This window comes from Narcine bancroftii, chromosome 5, assembly GCF_036971445.1.
Source record: "Narcine bancroftii isolate sNarBan1 chromosome 5, sNarBan1.hap1, whole genome shotgun sequence".
In the NCBI taxonomy this organism is placed as follows: Eukaryota; Metazoa; Chordata; class Chondrichthyes; order Torpediniformes; family Narcinidae; genus Narcine; species Narcine bancroftii.
In genome coordinates, this window is record NC_091473.1 from 84634585 (window position 1) to 84652698 (window position 18114).

The 18114-nt window shown below is 37.8% G+C and overlaps 1 protein-coding gene across 16 annotated transcripts in view; it reads left to right on the forward strand.

Moving 5' to 3' along the window:
• Positions 1–18114, forward strand: part of swt1 (SWT1 RNA endoribonuclease homolog) — a 200266-nt gene that overhangs the window by 144979 nt on the left and 37173 nt on the right. For 7 of the 16 annotated variants that reach the window (XR_011357695.1, XM_069938147.1, XM_069938146.1 and 4 more), the window contains exons 19-20: positions 10498–10576; positions 15050–15120. Coding sequence is in view for 13 of the 16 variants with exons in the window: in XM_069938147.1 (XP_069794248.1) it covers positions 10498–10576; positions 15050–15120 (150 nt within the window). In the remaining 3 variants the exon portion in view is untranslated. Of the gene's footprint in view, positions 1–1970; positions 2151–4077; positions 4224–4495; positions 4522–5547; positions 5625–10497; positions 10577–15049; positions 15121–16451; positions 16496–18114 lie in introns of those variants that run through there. The other 9 variants (XM_069938152.1, XM_069938155.1, XM_069938150.1 and 6 more) reach the window with 6 other exon arrangements.

Consider the following 18114-nt stretch of genomic DNA (forward strand, 5'->3'; position numbering starts at 1 on the left):
AAGGCTTAAAGGTCTAATGACAAGTGGACCTTCCCAATTTTGAACTACAGGCTTTGAATATGATTATGTGAAACTATTTGATTAGAATGTAGGATACCACTCCCAGTTATTTTAATCACTCAAAAGACGTCATCAGGAAACACAGGGATATATGGCACAGCAAGTCAAAATTTTATCCCATAAGTGCTGCTTATGGTGACTTGGCATAAGCAACAATGAGTAATTAAATGTCAGCAATTGCTGATGAGGATGGGACTTGGGTCAAAAACTTCTGTTTCATTGCTGGAATCTGTTATAGAGGAGACAGGAAGAATTTGAGGGATAAAAGGAGAAAAAGTAGGACTGCCAATAATTGTGTTTTAACAGGAGTTCCATATTTAAATATGAAATTAGCTGCCTGTACAATGTCATCAGAGGCTCTGTTTTCTTCATATTATTTTCTTAACGAGATCACCTTGAAACAAAGCATTAAATGACTTTGGAACAGTATTTGTCCAAAGTTAGCAAACAAACAATAATCCATAATTTTGCAATCAAAAACAAGTATTGCTCGCTCTCCGGTGATCAATACATTAATTGTAACTAGCTCAAAGGGATCCTTCCAATGAGGAATTCTGGAATCCCTGCTATCCTTCCAAAGCCATTTCTGGATAATAAATACCACCCTCAACACTTTCTTAATTTTCAAGAACTTCGCCAACTTAGCTGTTTTTTTTGCATCTCAGGAGGTTTATAATTTTAGTAATTAATTCCAGACATTTGCTGCAACTGAATGCTTTGCAAGACTATTTCAAAGGTCGTCATCTGCATTACCATGGAGTTACATAAGATCAGACCGTGGATTTCCTTCTTTCAGTGAAGCAGATGCATCTTTGCAATAAGATGTAGCTTTGAGATTTACCATTACTGTTGTGAGCATTTTGTAATTCATCCATAGAAGGAACTGAATTTAAATTTCTCATCTATATCTTCAGAGGATTGTTAAAAACATTAAACACAAGCATTGAGATAAGATGTTAAACTGTAATATTTATCCTGTTATTGATGATTTCAGCATGTACGTAACTTGTCAGTATTTGATATCCAGGGAAAATACTTCAATTGAGCTAAATTTGCTGGGAAGTTTTCAATGTATTTTCCTTGAATCTCATGAATACCATGGATTGCATGCTTTAAATTGCAAGAAATTATGACTGGAAATGCAACAGTGTAGTCAACAATACCTGTGGCTTACCAATATTTTCTCAGTATGGTTTCTACATAAAATGCCATATTACTCATCATGACTTGAGGACTTCATTGGGATAGTTTTATGTCAGTGACATAGCCAGTACCATAATGCGACATCGTTATTTCTGTGAGGTTTTTTTTAGTTGACAAAGAATTGAGTAACTGGCACGGTTTTAAGCCTTTGAAAGGGAACTCAATGTAATTTATTGGATGGTATTAGTTTGTAATGGATTAATATTTGTATGAAGGTTTATTCACTATTTTCTATCGTTCATCTATTTATTCTTAAATGCAGACAAAAATATATTGTGAATTAGTTTGTTCAACAATATTCTCAATGTTTTTAAGCTTCTTTATTTTATTCAGATGTATATGTAATTCACAGGGAGTAGTAAGTTTAACAGTTACATTTAGAAAGATGGTGAATTATTAAATATACAGTCGTGGGCCTAACAAAGGCAAGTTAGTTGATGAATGAAGAAAAAAGATTACCTTTAAAATGGTCTTTGCACTTAAAAACTAGGCATAACATAAAACAAAACCAAAGAGCTATCTGATGATGGTGTCAAAATACTTGTAATTCCAATATTTTTTATATTTCAAGATGAATTATTTTAGATGTTTCAAACAATCAAAATAATCAGTGAAGACAAAATTATGTTAAAACAGGAGCATTTGTAATGAGGAACAAAATAAGTGCAAGATAAAAAAAAATAAATACTTGGTTTCTATCTTCACAGATGAGGATACAAATAAACACAGAATGTGAGGGAACTAAGAATTGAATGAAAATGAGAAATTAAAGGACATTTATATTGCTGACAAAATGCTGCTGCGGAGGTTACTGAGACTGAAAGTCAATAAATCTCTATGGCCTGAGAATCTACATAACAGAATATTAAAAGTAGCGGGCATGGAAATAGTGTTTGTTGTCTTCCATGGGTCTGTAGATTGTAGAATGGTTTATGCTGTCTTGAGGGGGGCAAGAGTAATCCCAATAAGTGGAGAGAGAGAGAAAATTAGAAACTTTAGATTGCTTAACCTTACATCGATAGTAGGGAAATTGCCAATGCAGGATTTGTGCTTTTTTTGGAGGGATCTAATATCTCAGAACTCATCTTCGAATGCTTTATCCAATTGCAATCTCCTTCATTATGCATTCATAGAGAGACACCGAGGCTACTGATTGGATCACTGGAAGCTCTTTTTTGGAATGAAACTTGCACTTTATATGATTCTGTTCAAAACAAATGTGTAGGTACTAGCAATTTTGGAAATGGAGCAGCTAATCTGTGAATCCCAAGTTTTTCAATTTTTTTTTAGTGATATTGATTAAGTAAATGGCTCCACTGTTGTTTTAAACTGAGTCAGGGGACAAGGGACACACAGGAAACTGCAGAAACTGGAATCTGATGCTCAACACACACTCTGCTAGAGGAACTCAGTGGGGCAAGCATCATCAGTGGGAGTCTCGATAAAGAGTATTAGCTTGAAACATCAGCCGTTTATTTTCTCCCATTGATACTCCATGTCCTGCTGAGTTCCTCTAGCACAATGTGTTCAACATCATGAGATAGGGTTTCATTCAAACCGTGCTTCAGGTAGACATGCAGAATTACGGCAAAAACTGTAGACTTGAAGAGACATGGAAAAGATCAGTTTGTCAGTGAATAAGGAGTTTGGAGAGAAACAGAAGACAAACAGGAACAAAAAGAAAATAGAGGCATCCTAGCTATTGTCTAGGTTTCAACATTCAGAAAGAGGGTGGACAAATTCTGAGTGTGGAAAAATAGTCTAAAATAGAAGTCCAATTCTAGTGACTTGTTGATTTATCACATCCATTGTGATCACCAGAGATTTGCTCAATCACTTTTAAGAGTTAGTTAAGAATTTTCTGTGCTTTCTTGTTCTAAAGCTAATTGTGTGATTGATGGTTAGAGGCAAAATCTGAAGCTTGCACTTATTTGGATCTGCACAATCTTGATTGACCACCTGGTATTTCTTATCCTTTTTACTATATTTTTAATTAAGGTTCTGAAATTCCTTAAATATTAATTGAATTTTGTTTTAAGCTAGTTACCATAATTGACAATAATTCAATTCCCAGTACTTGTTATTCATTGATTAAATTCTAATTGATTGAGTATTTCTTCCCGTCTAGTATTATTTTTTTGAATATTTTATTTTGAGAATTTTCAATCAACATGCAGTCAAAATGAAGAATAATCAAAAAGAAAAGCGTTAATATAAATAACATGAACAAAATAATACAAATATCTAAAGAAAGTGAGAAAAAAGAAGTCAACATGTGATTCAATTATAAAGAAAGAAAAATTACAATAATACTACAAAAGTGCAAATTCAATGTCCTTGTTGAACCAAAGGGAGAAAAAGATAATAGAGAGAAAGAAGAACAATATAAGAAGAACCCTCCCATTCCCCCAAGAGAAAAGAAGAAAAAGTAAGAAAAGAGAAGATTGGCTTCACCTAGGGTAAACCCTGCTCCCATCAAGGGACAAATAATCTGACTTAGCTTGGGTCCTAAGTGCTGCGAGCACTGGGGGGAAGAGACAGGAGGGGAGAATCATTAAAGATTTACCTCGATGTACCTTGGATATGAATTCCATATTCTTGAAAATATATCATACCTGTTATTGAAGTGATAGGTGATCTTCTCCAGAGAACACAATTATTTATTTCTATCTTCCAGTAGGCTAAACCTAGTTGGGTATCAGATTTTGAAGTAACTGCTATGCATTTCCTGGCCACTGCTAAAGCAAGCTTAATGAATTTTAATTGATATTGCGAAAGCCTCATTTTAGGTCTTATTTCTTCTAAATTCCCCAGTAAAAAAACACAGGTGCCTGAGAGAATCGAATTGCAGTAATTTCTTCCAGGAGATTACCCAAATCTTACCAGAAAGGCCTCACTGTAGGGATTGACCAGTTTGAAGGCAAGAAAGTGCCTATTTCTTGACCACATTGAATACATTGGTATGATATTTCTGATTTCAATTTATGCAACTTTTGTGGAGTAAGGTATAGCTGATGCAAGAAGTTATATTGCACCAGCCGATAACTTGTACTAATCATGTTAATCATGTTGTCCTGACATATATCGGACCAGCAAAATGAATCAATTTCTATAACCAAATCTGATTCCCACCTTTGCCTTGATTTATCAAGTCCTTGTTTGGGGGTTACTGCCTGAAATAATGAATATATTTTTGAAATTAATTTTTTTTTGTGCTCCCCTTTCAAACCAGAGTCTATTTCACTTCACTGCAGTAAGGTTAGTACTGGACTTAATTTGTCTGTTAAATAAGATCATAACTGAAGATAGCAGAAAATAAGATGTATCTAAAACTCCATATTTATTCCTAATTTATTCAAATGTGATAAATTGTCCCTGCTCATAAAAATCCTCAATACACTTGACCCCTGTCTGGAACCGTGTCTGATTTTATTATTAATCATTAATGGAATTAACATACTTTGAGCCAAGGGTGCTTAGGTGAAGGACTCCCCCCCATGACCCGTCCCCAATTTGTCCACTAATTTTATTTCATACTGTAACTATATGCTTTAATCACGGGGCTTCTTTAGGGCCAGTTAATAATTTAGAATTCCATTTACATGAAAGGTTTTCTGCTATCCTCTCACTAACCTTAAGCAACTCCAATTTTATTAATGAAAACATGTCTCCTCCATCAAAGAGGGAGGTGACAAACATCGATTGGGTTGCCCAAATATAATTTTTGAAATCTGGGACCGTTAATCCTCCTAATTCATAATTCAAAGTTAATTTAGCAACAGAGACTCTGGAAGGCTTATCTTTCCATAGAAACTTCCTGATGCATTTATTAAGATTTTGAAAGAATCTCTGAGGTATAGGAACAGGAAAACTTTGAAAAAAATATTGTACTCTAAGCAGCACACTCATTTTAATACAGTTGACCTTTCCAAACAAAGTTATTGTCACCCATTTATTAAGATCATCCTCAATTTTACAAAGCATGGGAAGATTTATATAAATTCTGCAGGGTGTTATCTTCCTTAATACCTAAATATTTAATCCCATTGAGTGGCCACTTAAATTGAGAATTTCTCTTAATTTTTTCATAATTCCCACCTGTAAGTGGATGACTTCACTCTTGTCCCAATTGACTTTATAGCCTGATATTATCCCAAAATCTTCTCATTTAGTCTGCAGTTTTTGTAATGAGTTAAATGGTTCTGTCAGACATATCAGAACATCATCAGCAAATAAATTGATTTTATGTTCTTCATGATTGATCGTGAAACCCTTTATGTCTAGATCTAGATGGATGGAATTCTGCTAACTGCTCAACAGCCAGGAGGAAAAGAGCTGGAGACCATCTAGTATTATTCTTTGTAAGCACGGAGTATTTGTTGTTAAATCCTCATTGTGGCTATCCCTATCCCTCATCGAGGATGATGGCCTTCGTTCCGTTGCCCACAGAGCAAAGATGCTTGTGTGTGTATTTGTTTGATGTGTACTTAATATTGCACCCCAAGAAGTACACAATACTTCACAAATCAACCAACTAATTCCAATGGCATGGAAACCATGATGATTGGAGCTGATGGATTTGTTGCGACTTTCATCTGGCTTCACAGCCGTTGAGTTCAGAGTAACGTTTTCTGCTTGTTCCACCATTGAAGACTTGGTGTTAAATAATATATGCTTCATCAAATGTTAAAAAATATATTTGGATATAAAGCACATATATCATCAATAAATATTGTTTGAAATAGCCTTACTGTTCAGTTTTCATGAACAGGTGGCAAAATAAGGCCATGGTAACTTAAATGAAGTACAAAAGAACTTTGTCTTCAATATTGACTTCATAGTTCTGATGCATACTCACTTGCTTCTGTATGCTGGTGTTCTATGGATCTATTGTGCTCTCAACCCACAGCCGTGGCTGCTTCCTTCAAAAATGCTCTCAGGAAAGGAAATAAATTACATTACATTATTAATAAATTTAACTTAATCTCTAGAGGGTTATCTGAACAACTTCACGAGAGGATAACTGATTTAATTATCAGTCAAATAAAGGCTTCTTTTGTGTCCAAAAATATGTGACCTTTGTATGACTGATCACTGAAAATTGTTTGAACAGTGGCAAAAAACTGTCTTGATTAAAGTTGGAATTTATTTAATGACGTGAGCATCTAAAGTAATCTTGATAATAGAATGTTACCTTTTAAAAATTTAATGGTGGAGATCTGATTTTAACTTGCATTGAACCCACTGCTTCTATAACTAAGGAGGATCTATTCCTAAGAAGGATCTTGAAAACTTGTTTGGGGTTTTTGTCATTGGGTTCTAAAAAATCTTCACAGTATATTTTCTAACTCTTCTTTGCATATTTCATTACTGACCAAGCCTACAGCTTTTTGTTGGTAAAAACACAAAAATGCTGAAGGAACTCAGCAGTCTTGCAGCACCCGAGGGAGGTAAAATTATATAACCATGTTTCAGGCCTGAGCCCTTCTTCAAAGTACAAGCAAAAAACATGTAGGAGTCTGAATAAAAAGGCTGGGGCCTTCTTCCCTAGCCCTGTTATTCAGACGTCTGCCTGTTTTTTGGCCCGAAATATTGGTTATATCATAGCACCTGCAGACTTTCGTGATTCATGTAGCTATTTGCTGGTGATCAACATTAAATCTTAGTTATGCGTAATTAAATGGTACTTTGATTAAGAAACCTTGAATATTATCTGACAAAGATACTATGAATAAGAGTAATGGCATTCATAAAAGTAATATATTGGTCTTCATAGGGCCTCTATGTCCTTTCCTTTAAATATATTTAAATCAATTTTGCTATTTAATGGCTATTACGAGAGAGAGTTGCTTCATACTTTAGCACCATTGTCTTCCAATAAAATTGAAAGATATTTTTGGATATACTCAAGTGGAATAAGGATGGTTTTTAAATAATCATGGTGATACTGCTTTTTCAGTCAATATCAAATACAATTTGCAAAGTGGTTTGGAGGATAAATTCACACAATGTTTGATAAACAGTTTCCAGGTCATTTTAGATCTTGTCTTATCTCATGAGTCAGGGTTAATTTGTAATCTCATAATGACTAAGAAAGTGTAATAATATATTCAAAAGTTGAGTTCAAAAGTGATAAACTAACATTTTAAACCAAAATTTTAAATTTAAAACTGAGTAAAGCCCTTGCTAAATATTCGCAGAAATATTTCAGAAGTACATGAGAAATGGAAGGAGTAGATCCTTTGATTCCTCAGGCTTGTTCTACCATTCCAGTAAGTTGTGGTTAACCTTTTACTTTAGCACTACTTGGTAAAGGGAAACAAATGATTGAAGGACTTGCAATATCAACCAGTTGTAAATTTGGCGGATTGATTGAGTATTAGAAATAAGCAAGGGTGGTTAAACAATTGATAAATAGGAAGAAGTAGATGTTGTAACTAACAGAAAATAAAAGAATAGATTAAAAATAGGTCAAAAGTAATCACTGCACCTTTCGAGTCTAAGATTGGAAAAATTACAATAAGGAAGTAATAGTAGATATTGAACCAAAACAATCAAGCATCTAATGTGATGAATGTGTCTAATGTTAAAACTATATTTCATATATATATATATCTCTCTCTTAGCAAAAGTTAGTTTTGGGTGGACAGGGCTCACTTTACATTCTACAGACACACATTGTTCTTTGCAGTTAGTTGCTGGCTTCAGCATCAACAAATGCATTTGCATCTTAAACTCCATTGACCACAGAAGCCAGTTTGAAAGCCAAAGAGTGTGCTGTGGCATTGCAAGGAGAGGAGATTAAAGATTTTTTTATGATGGTTCTTGAGATAAGTGGAACAATGGATAGTTTGCTTGAGTATACAAGAAGCCATTTAGTTAGTAAATTCTAGACAGCCAGGAAACAGTAGAGAAACATCAAACAAAGTTAAATACTTTGATTCTGTAAGTAAATGGACAGAGATGCTTTTAGCACATAAGTGTCAAGAGATATTATAAACTTCAAAGATAGAAATGATGTACATCCCATGTGACATGAGAGATGTACAAAACTATATTATGAAATGAGAGATAAAAATTTCAGACAGGATTGAAAGCAGCAATATTTCTTGCAGAGGGGAAAAAAAGCTCCCTGTTACCTTTGAAAAAGGGCAGCACAGAATAAGTGGCTTTGAAATAAGTAAGGCCACTTCTGACTGTCTCTTTAAGATATGGATGGCAGTTTCATCGTTTGGAACATAGATTCAAAAGTCTTCTTTCAAGAGAAAATACTCGTGTGAAGAAAATCTGAAAGACAAATTATCAAAAGAATTGTGAGTTAAAGAGGCCTGAAGATACGATGTTTAAAACCACCATAATTGTTTCTGAACTGAAAAATTTAAGACCTTCAAACAAGACCAAAATGATGCTGATCTTTTAAATGGACTTTTCAGAGTTTGGGACTTCAACATATACACACACACATATTTATTTTGGTGCATAGTGGGGGTTTAAGTTAGAGATAAGTAAGACATGTCATGTTTAATAAAAACTTATTTTGAATTTACCATAATAAGTTTTGCCATTGCTGTTCCTTTGTTAGTGCTAACAAAGTCTCTTTAGTTCCTAAAAATAATTAATAAGGTTATTAGTTTGTAACACTAAGAAGAATGAGGCATTTCAGTAAAACATTAGAATATGAAGCATTATATTAATAAAGAAAGATATACTGTAAAACTAACAGGACTTAAATATGACAAATCCCCTGAATTATCAAAAGTTTATAAAATGTGTGGCTGTAGAGATAGATGATGTTTTTGGAATTTATGATCCAAATTTCTCAAAAATCTGGAGTGGTTTCTATGAATTGGAAAATAGCAAATTTAAAACTGGAAAGGTACAGTACAACGCATAGATGGAATAAGGAGTGAATATAGACTAACAAGTCTAACATCAGTTGTTGAGAAAATGCTGGAATCCATTATTAAAGATGTCACAGAAAGGCACTGAGAAAGCCTGGCTATTTGTATAATCAACTAACTCCCCTCCATTCATCTGCCGAACTCTTATCTATGTCATAGATTATTCAAATGCCCTCATGCTTAACTCCTGGAATGTCTACAGGTGTATGGTGAGAATTGAGGGAGAGGTGGGTGGGTTGGTGTATTGGAGGAGGCACTACGGTAATGGGATACATCATATAGGGCAGCATGGTTAGCACAATGCTAATACAGCACCAGCGATTGAGTCTGGGGTTCAAATCCCGTGCTGTATGTAAGGAGTTGGTACGTTCTCCCCATGTCTGCATGGATTTTCTCGGGAGCTCCTGCTTCCTTCCATTCTTCAAAACCTACTGGGGGGTTAAAGGTTAATTGGTGTAATAGGCAGCAAGGGCTTGTGGGGCAAAATGGCCTGTTACCATGCTGTATGTCTAAAAAACCTGTGTACAAAGAGCATACATGCACGTAGCCAATGTATCACTTGTAAAATTGTTACATTTAAATTACAGTAGTTTTATTCTACCATCAATAATCATTATTTGTGATTATTTTGATCATTAGTTAAGGAAATCTCCCATCCTCATCTGTGACTTGAGATATACAGCCGTATGTCATGCCCCTTGTATTTGCCCTAAGAAATGATCTTATAGATCACTTACATTTATATACCATATAGGATGCCATAGGTGCTCAGGTTAGTAGGGGATTGCTTTAAAAAAAAGGTTGAGAACCACTGCTCTATGCCGTGGAAGTTCCCAGTCTCTCCTCCACATGCGGCTCAGTGTTAAAATTTAATTGATAGCTCTTTGAGTCACCCCGAAGAATATTTTATGTTAAAACCCATAGAGATATTTTATGCTAAAACATAAAACTCAAGAACAATTATTATAAAATCATGATATGATTCAATTAGTCAGCTAGATCTTATAAAAGGATAATCGTGTTTAACCATTCCAGCAGCAGTATAGATAATAAGGATTCAATGGATAAAGTATAGCCTATGTTTCAAAAAATATCCTGTAAGCCACAAGAATGGGCAACCTTTTAATTTTTAATGTAGACATTCAGCATCATAACAGGCCATTTTGTCCCATGTGTTTAGGTTAATTGGGTGGCATGGACTCATGGGCCAAAATGGCCTGTTACCGTGTTATATGTCTAAATTAAAAATTAAAAGGTTACCCACCTCTGCTATGTGACATAAAAACTTGAGATGGGGGTATTAATTTTAGATAATCTGTGATTGTTATTTCAGAATTTTGTCATCTGATTGCAATGTTCGAGACTTCGAGAAGCTCATGGAGATTTTGCGTATCTTTCTAACCAATGGAGAGGTACAATGTTTTTTAAGAAATAGCTGTAATGTGTAAGACTCTCTGTTGCATGATCAAATTGGTAATTAGTTTCTATTTGCAAAAGAAAATATGGAGATTGTTCATGTTTTGTTTGTTTCCCAAGTTAACATATAACATATAACAATTTACAGCACGGAAACAGGCCATTAGGCCCTTCTAGTCCGCACCGAACCAAACACCCCTCTCTAGTCCCACCTCCCTGCACAATGCCCATAACCCTCCATCTTCTTCTCATCCATATATCTGTCCAACCTTTTCTTAAATAATACAATTTACTCCGCCGCCACTATTTCTCCCGGAAGCTCATTCCACACGTCTACCACTCTCTGAGTAAAGAAGTTCCCCCTCATGTTACCTCTAAACCTCTGCCCCTTAATTCTTAACTCATGTCCTCTTGTTTTAATCTTTCCTCCTCTTAACGGAAATAGTCTATCCACATCCACTCTGTCTATCCCTTTCATAATCTTAAATACTTCTATCAAATCCCCTCTCAACCTTCTACGCTCCAAAGAATAAAGACCTAATCTGTCCAATCTCTCCCTATACTCTAGATGCTTAAACCCAGGTAACATTCTGGTAAACCTTCTCTGCACTCTCTCCACTCTGTTTATATCCTTCCTATAATTAGGCGACCAGAACTGCACACAGAACTCCAAATTAGGCCGCACCAACGTCTTATACAGTCTCAACATCACCTCCCAACTCCTATATTCCATGCAATGATTGATAAAGGCCAGCATACTAAAAGCCTTCTTCACCACCCTATTCACGTGAGTTTCTACCTTCAGGGAATGATGTACCATTACTCCTAAATCTTTCTGCTCTTCTGTATTCATCAATGCTCTCCCATTTACCACGTATGTTCTGTTCTGATTCTTCTTACCAAAATGAAGCACCTCACACTTATCAGCATTAAATTCCATCTGCCATTTTTCAGCCCACTTTTCTAAGCAGCCCAAATCCCTCTGCAATCCTTGAAAACCTTCTTCATTATCCACTATTCCACCTATCTTAGTATCGTCTGCATATTTACTAATCCAATTTACCACCCCATCATCTAGATCATTAATGTATATAACGAACAACAATGGGCCCAATACAGATCCTTGAGGCACACCACTGGTCACTGGCCTCCAACCTGACAGACAATTTTCCACTACCACTCTCTGGCCTCTCCCTTTCAGCCAATATTCAATCCATTTGACTATCTCAAAATTTATACCTAAAGACTGCACCTTCTTAACTAACCTTCCATGTGGTACCTTATCGAAGGCCTTACTGAAGTCCATATAGACAACATCCACTGCGCTACCCTCATCCACATTCCTCGTCACCTCTTCAAAAAATTCAATCAGATTGGTCAAACATGACCTTCCTCCCACAAATCCATGTTGAGTGCTCCTGATCAGACCCTGTCTATCCAGATGTTTATAAGTACTATCTCTAAGAATTTTCTCCATTAATTTACCTACCACAGACGTCAAATTTACAGGCTGATAGTTGCCAGGCTTCCTCCTTGAACCCTTTTTAAATAACGGAACCACATGTGCAATGCGCCAATCCTCCGGCACTATCCCCATATCTAATGACATTTGGAAAATTACCGCCAGAGCCTCTGCTATTTCCTCCTTCACTTCTCTCAATGTCCTGGGGAAGATCCGTCTGGTCCCGGAGACTTATCCACCTTTATATTCTTCAAAAGCCCTAAAACTACATCTTTTGTAATCTCTATATTCCCCATATTTACCCAATTTGCTTTTTTTAATCTCACATCTCCCAATATCCTTCTCCTTAGTGAATACCGAAGAAAAGAAACTGTTCAATATCTCCCCCATTTCTCTAGGCTCCACACACAGTTTTCCGCTCTGATTCTCTAAGGGACCAATTTTGTCTCTAGCTTTCCTTTTACCATTAACATATTTGTAGAACTCTTTTGGATTAGTTTTCACCCTGCTTGCCATAGTTTCCTCGTACCTTCTTTTAGCTTTCCTAATTCCTCTCTTAAGATTCCTCTTACATTCAATGTATCTTTCAAACATCCCCTTAACTCCATGCTTCTTATATCTAATGTATGCCTCCCTTTTTCTTCGAACCAAGTTTCCAATATTCCTTGAAAACCACGCTCTCTCAAACCTTTTGCCCCTCCTTTTAACCTAACAGGAACATAAAGCTTTTGCACTCTCAAAATCTGATCTTTAAAAGACTTCCATCTCTCTACTACATCCTGCCCATAAAACAAATTGTCCCAATCCACACCCTGCAAGTCCTTTCGCATCTCCTCAAATCTAGCTTTTCCCCAATCAAAAACCTCAACCCTTGGCCCTGACTTCTCTCTTTCCATAATGACATTGAAGCTGATGGCATTATGATCACTGGACCCGAAGTGCTCGCCAACACTAACCTCCGTCACTTGACCCATCCCATTTGCCAACAGTAGATCTAACACTGCTCCTTCTCTGGTTGGCACCTCTACATATTGTTGTAAAAAACTATCTTGCACACATTTCACAAACTCTAACCCATCCAGTCCTTTCACAGAATGTGTTTCCCAATCTATATGTGGAAAATTAAAATCTCCCATAATTACAACCCTGTGCTTATCACAAATATCTACTATCTCCCTACAGATTTGCTCCTCTAGGTCTCGGTCCCCTCCGGGTGGTCTATAATACACCCCTACAACTGTAACCTCTCCTTTCCCACTCCTCAGTTCCACCCAAATAGCCTCCGTGGACGAGCCCTCTAATCTATCCTTCCTAGGCACCGCTGTAATATTTTCCCTGACAAGCAATGCAACCCCACCTCCTCTTGCCCCTCCGACTCTATCACACCTAAAACAACGAAACCCAGGGATATTCAGCTGCCAATCACATCCCTCCTGCAACCATGTCTCACTAATCGCTACCACATCATACTTTCAAGTATCAATCCACACCTTCAGCTCATCCACCTTTTTTACAATACTCCTGGCATTAAAATATATGAATTTCAGAGATTTCTCAATTTTTAATCCCTGTTTTTCTTCATCTTTAATAACAACATTATTTGCTTTTCCTGCCAATTGCCCTTCATCTTCTTCCAGAGCATTTCCCTTCTATCACCTGCCCATCCATATTCAAATACTTACTACAAACTTTCTTTGTTTGCATTCTAACCTTCTCCTTACTGCTCTGTACTATTTTGTTCCCTCCCCCCAACCATTCTAGTTTAAAGGATCCTGAGTGACACTAACAAATACCTCTGCCAGGATTCTGGTCCCCCTGGGATTTAAGTGTAACCCGTCCTTACTGTACAGGTCACATCTCCCCCAAAAAAGGTCCCAGTTATCCAGAAACTTAAAACCCTGCCCCTTACTCCACCCCTTCAGCCACGTGTTAATCCTCCACCTCATTCTATTTCTATTCACACTGTCACGTGGCACAAGGAGTAATCCAGAGATTACCCCCTTTGCGGTCCTTCTTTTTAACTCCCTACCTAACTGCCTGTACTCACTTTTTAGGACCTCCTCTCTATTTCTCCCTGTCATTGGTACCTACATGTACCACGACCTCTGGCTCCTGTCCCGCCCACTTTAGGATATCCGGGACACGAGCAGCAACATCCCGGACCCTGGCACCAGGGAGGCAAACCACCATCCAGTTCTCCTTGCTGCGTCCGCAGAATCCCCTATCCGTCCTCTTAACTATGGAGTCTCCTACCACAATTGCCCTCCTCTTCCTTTCCCTCCCTTTCTGAGCTACAGGGGCCGACCTCGTGCCAGAGGCACAGCCACTGTCGCTCCCCCCAACCTTGATGACCCCCTCAACAGTGCTCAAAGAGGCGTACTTATTGCTGAGGGTTACATTCACAGGGCTCCTCTCTGGCACCTTACGTTCTTTTGTCCATCTCCTAACAGTTACCCACCTTTCATCCTCCCGTGGCCCTGGCGTGACCACCTGGCTGTAACTCCTGTCTATGACTTCCTCTGTTTCCCTAACCAGCCTGAGGTCATCGAGCTGCAGCTCTAGTTCCCTAACACGGTCCCTGAGAATCTGAAGCTCGATACACCTAGTGCAGATATGGACATCCGGGAGTCTGGAAGACTCCAGGACCTCCCACATCCGGCACTCCCGACAACACACAGCCTTAACACTCATCCCTTACCCCAATGAAGTAGTAATAAAGACTATCTTAGCCACTCGCTCGCTGTCCCTCTTATTTATTGGCCTTTTACCAATCAACCCCTACACACTCTCCTGTACGCTCGCTCGACCAATGGCCGCCTCCGACACCGACTCCTCCCCGCAGACCCTGGTAAAAGACTTTTAAAAAAGTTTTCTTACCTGCCCCGGACTCTTCTTTTCTGTCCTTTTCCTCTCTCCTTTTCTCTCCTCTCCTCTCCTCTCCTCTCCCTACTAAATTTAAATTTAATCAACAGAAGAAATCTAATTAGGGTATTCAATTTACTTCCAGCAGACAAATAATTCTTCCATGGGAATATCTGCACAAGATCTGCATGAATGCTTTACTCATGAAGAATATCGGTAAGTTGGTTTTGAGTGCAGAAATTAACATGCTGTTTGCAGTTTAATCACAATGTTTCTGCATTTGAGTCACAAATGTGTTGTGTCACTTCACTGTATTGCCTGATAAAGCAATTATTTTGTTTTACTTGTTGCAAAAGTAGGATCTCCACCAATAGTGACCTAAAATTACAGCATTAATGCGGCATTTAAAAATCTGAAGAAAACATGATCAATTAAGGAGAAGCTAGTTATATGGCGAGCTCTCCACTGGCCACCGTGACAGAGGTGCACCAAAGAAAATGTACAAGGACTGCCTAAAGAAATCTCTTGGTGCCTGCCACATTGACCACCGCCAGTGGGCTGATAACGCCTCAAACCGTGCATCTTGGCGCCTCACAGTTTGGCGGGCAGCAGCCTCCTTTGAAGAAGACCGCAGAGCCCACCTCACTGACAAAAGGCAAAGGAGGAAAAACCCAACACCCAACCCCAACCAACCAATTTTCCCTTGCAACCGCTGCAATCGTGTCTGCCTGTCCCGCATCGGACTGGTCAGCCACAAACGAGCCTGCAGCTGACGTGGACTTTTTACCCCCTCCATAAATCTTTGTCCGCGAAGCCAAGCCAAAGTGTAACTATTACCTCTCCAGATATATTTGATCATTTATATTCAAAATATTAATGACAAAAGCAAAAATAAAGACCATAGCATTGGTTGCAAATTAATACTTGCAAATCGTGTACTAGACATGAAAATACTGCATGACAAAACAAAATTCTGGCTGAGGGGTTTATAAGAATCTTGGCAAAATTCTTTACAAAGGTTCCTCTAGCACTGCATAACTCACTCTCTTTCACTTGAACTCCCTTCCCTGGAATCCTGATTTCTTTAATGTATAGTATATATCTCCATTTGCCTCTCCACTCTTTCACACTGTAACTGAACACAATATATGGATGATGTTCCAGTAAAGGATGGCAAGATATAATTTGTAGCAATGAATACAATTTTCCATTTTAAATTAAGGTCAGCTATAAGACGATGATGGTCAGCTAAAGATCTTTCTTCTATGAAAAGTTAATTCCAATCTCAAGGAAGACAAATTTGCCCAGTAAATATTTTCAGGTTCTCTATTAGGTATTGTGATTCCTGCTCTATTGAAAATATTCAATTAACGTAAATATGAGACTTTCATTTAGGTCACAGAAGTGAACATACAGTGTGCTAATGCATAATTGTGCAGTGCATTCATATCCACTGTATTATAAACTAGAGAATAAAGATGAATTTTGTACTGTAAAACAATGCTTCTAGTGTTCTCTGCACTCTTACTGAAGTTAGTTTTGTATAGAGTTCCACTGCATTGAAATTGCTGAACAGCTCTCCTGTCTCTGGTAAGTGCATGCAATGAACCTCCAGACATAGAGGCATATGTGAGCTCTTCGTGATTACTTTTAAAGCTTAGTAAAAATAGTTAAGAATAGATGTGGGAGCATTTTATGTAGAATTTCATATGGTTGTGAGATAGAAGAATGAAAACCACTGCTAAATTCAGAAAATATTTGAATGGTGGTAACAATTTGTCTAAACTTCAGTCTTTAATTTTTCCATAACTAAGAAAGTTTTCTACATTTTCTGTTTTAATTGCTGTATTTGAGTATACAGATACTCCCGACTTGTGACCATAAAGGATTGGTCATATTGGACGCAAGTCGAAATTTTGCCTGCGTGCATGGAGTACCGAAGTCTTAAAGCAAACTTTTTAATCAAATGTTGGATGGTGATTGGGGACTCATTGGTTATTCAAATGGATAGGAGGTTCTGTGTACGAGATCGAGGCTCCTGGTTGGTATGCTTCCTCTCAGGTGCCAGAGTCAGGGATGTCTCTGATCGAGTTCATAGTATTCTGGAGGGAGAGGGTTAGCAGCCGTGTATCGTAGTCCACTTGGGGATCAATGACATAGATAGGAGTTGGGATGAGGTCTTGAAAAATGAATACAGGGTTTTAAGAAAGAAGTTAAAAAGCAGGCCCTCAATAGTGGTAATCTCAGGATTGCTGCCTGTGCCATGTGCCAGAAAGAACAGGAGGTTATGGCAGATGACTGCATGGTTGAAGAGTTGGGCAAGGGGGCATGGGTTCAGATTTCTAGATCATTGGGATCTCTTCTATGGAAGGACTGGCCTTTTCAAAAAGGAAAGGCTGCACCTGAACTGGAGGGGAACCAATATCCTGGCAGGCAGGTTTGCTGGAGCTATTGGGGAGGGTTTAAACTAGTTTGGCAGGGGAGGGGGAGGTAGGAATCAGAATGTGAGTGTAGAGATTAGGGTAGACGGGAACCAGGGTGTTATGGTCGAGAAAGAGAAAATTAGAAAAAAGCCAAAAATAATGTGCAGCAAAGATGACAAAAAGGACAGGCAGGTGAATAGACGGGATAATTTGCTGTACAGTACAAATACAGCAAAATTAGTAGCAGATGCAGGTCTAAGCATACTGTACTTAAATGCATGGAACATTAGGAATAAAGTTGATGACCTTGTTGTACAGCTACAGATTAAAAGATATGACATTGTAGTCATCACCGAGACATAGCTTCATGATGGATGTGATTGGAAGGTGAATGTCCAAGGGTACACAGTAGAGGGGTGGCATGGCCCTAATTGTAAACTTTGATATTATATCATTAGAAAAAAGGGACATAGGATCAGAAGTGGTAGAATCCTTATGGTTTGAGTTAAGAAATGGCAAGGGTAAAAGGACCCTATCAGCTGTTATATATTGGCCCCCAAACAACAGCCGAGAAATGGACTACAAGTTACTGCTGGAAATAGAAAAAGAGTGTCAGAAGGAAAATGTCAAAATAATTATGGGGGATTTTAACATGAAAGGAGATTGGGAAAGTCAAGAAGGTGCTGAATCTCAAGAGAGAGAGTTTATAGAATGCCTATGGGATGGCTTTTTGGAACAGCTTATTATACATCACCCACCAGGGGATTGATGGTTTTGAAGTGGGTGA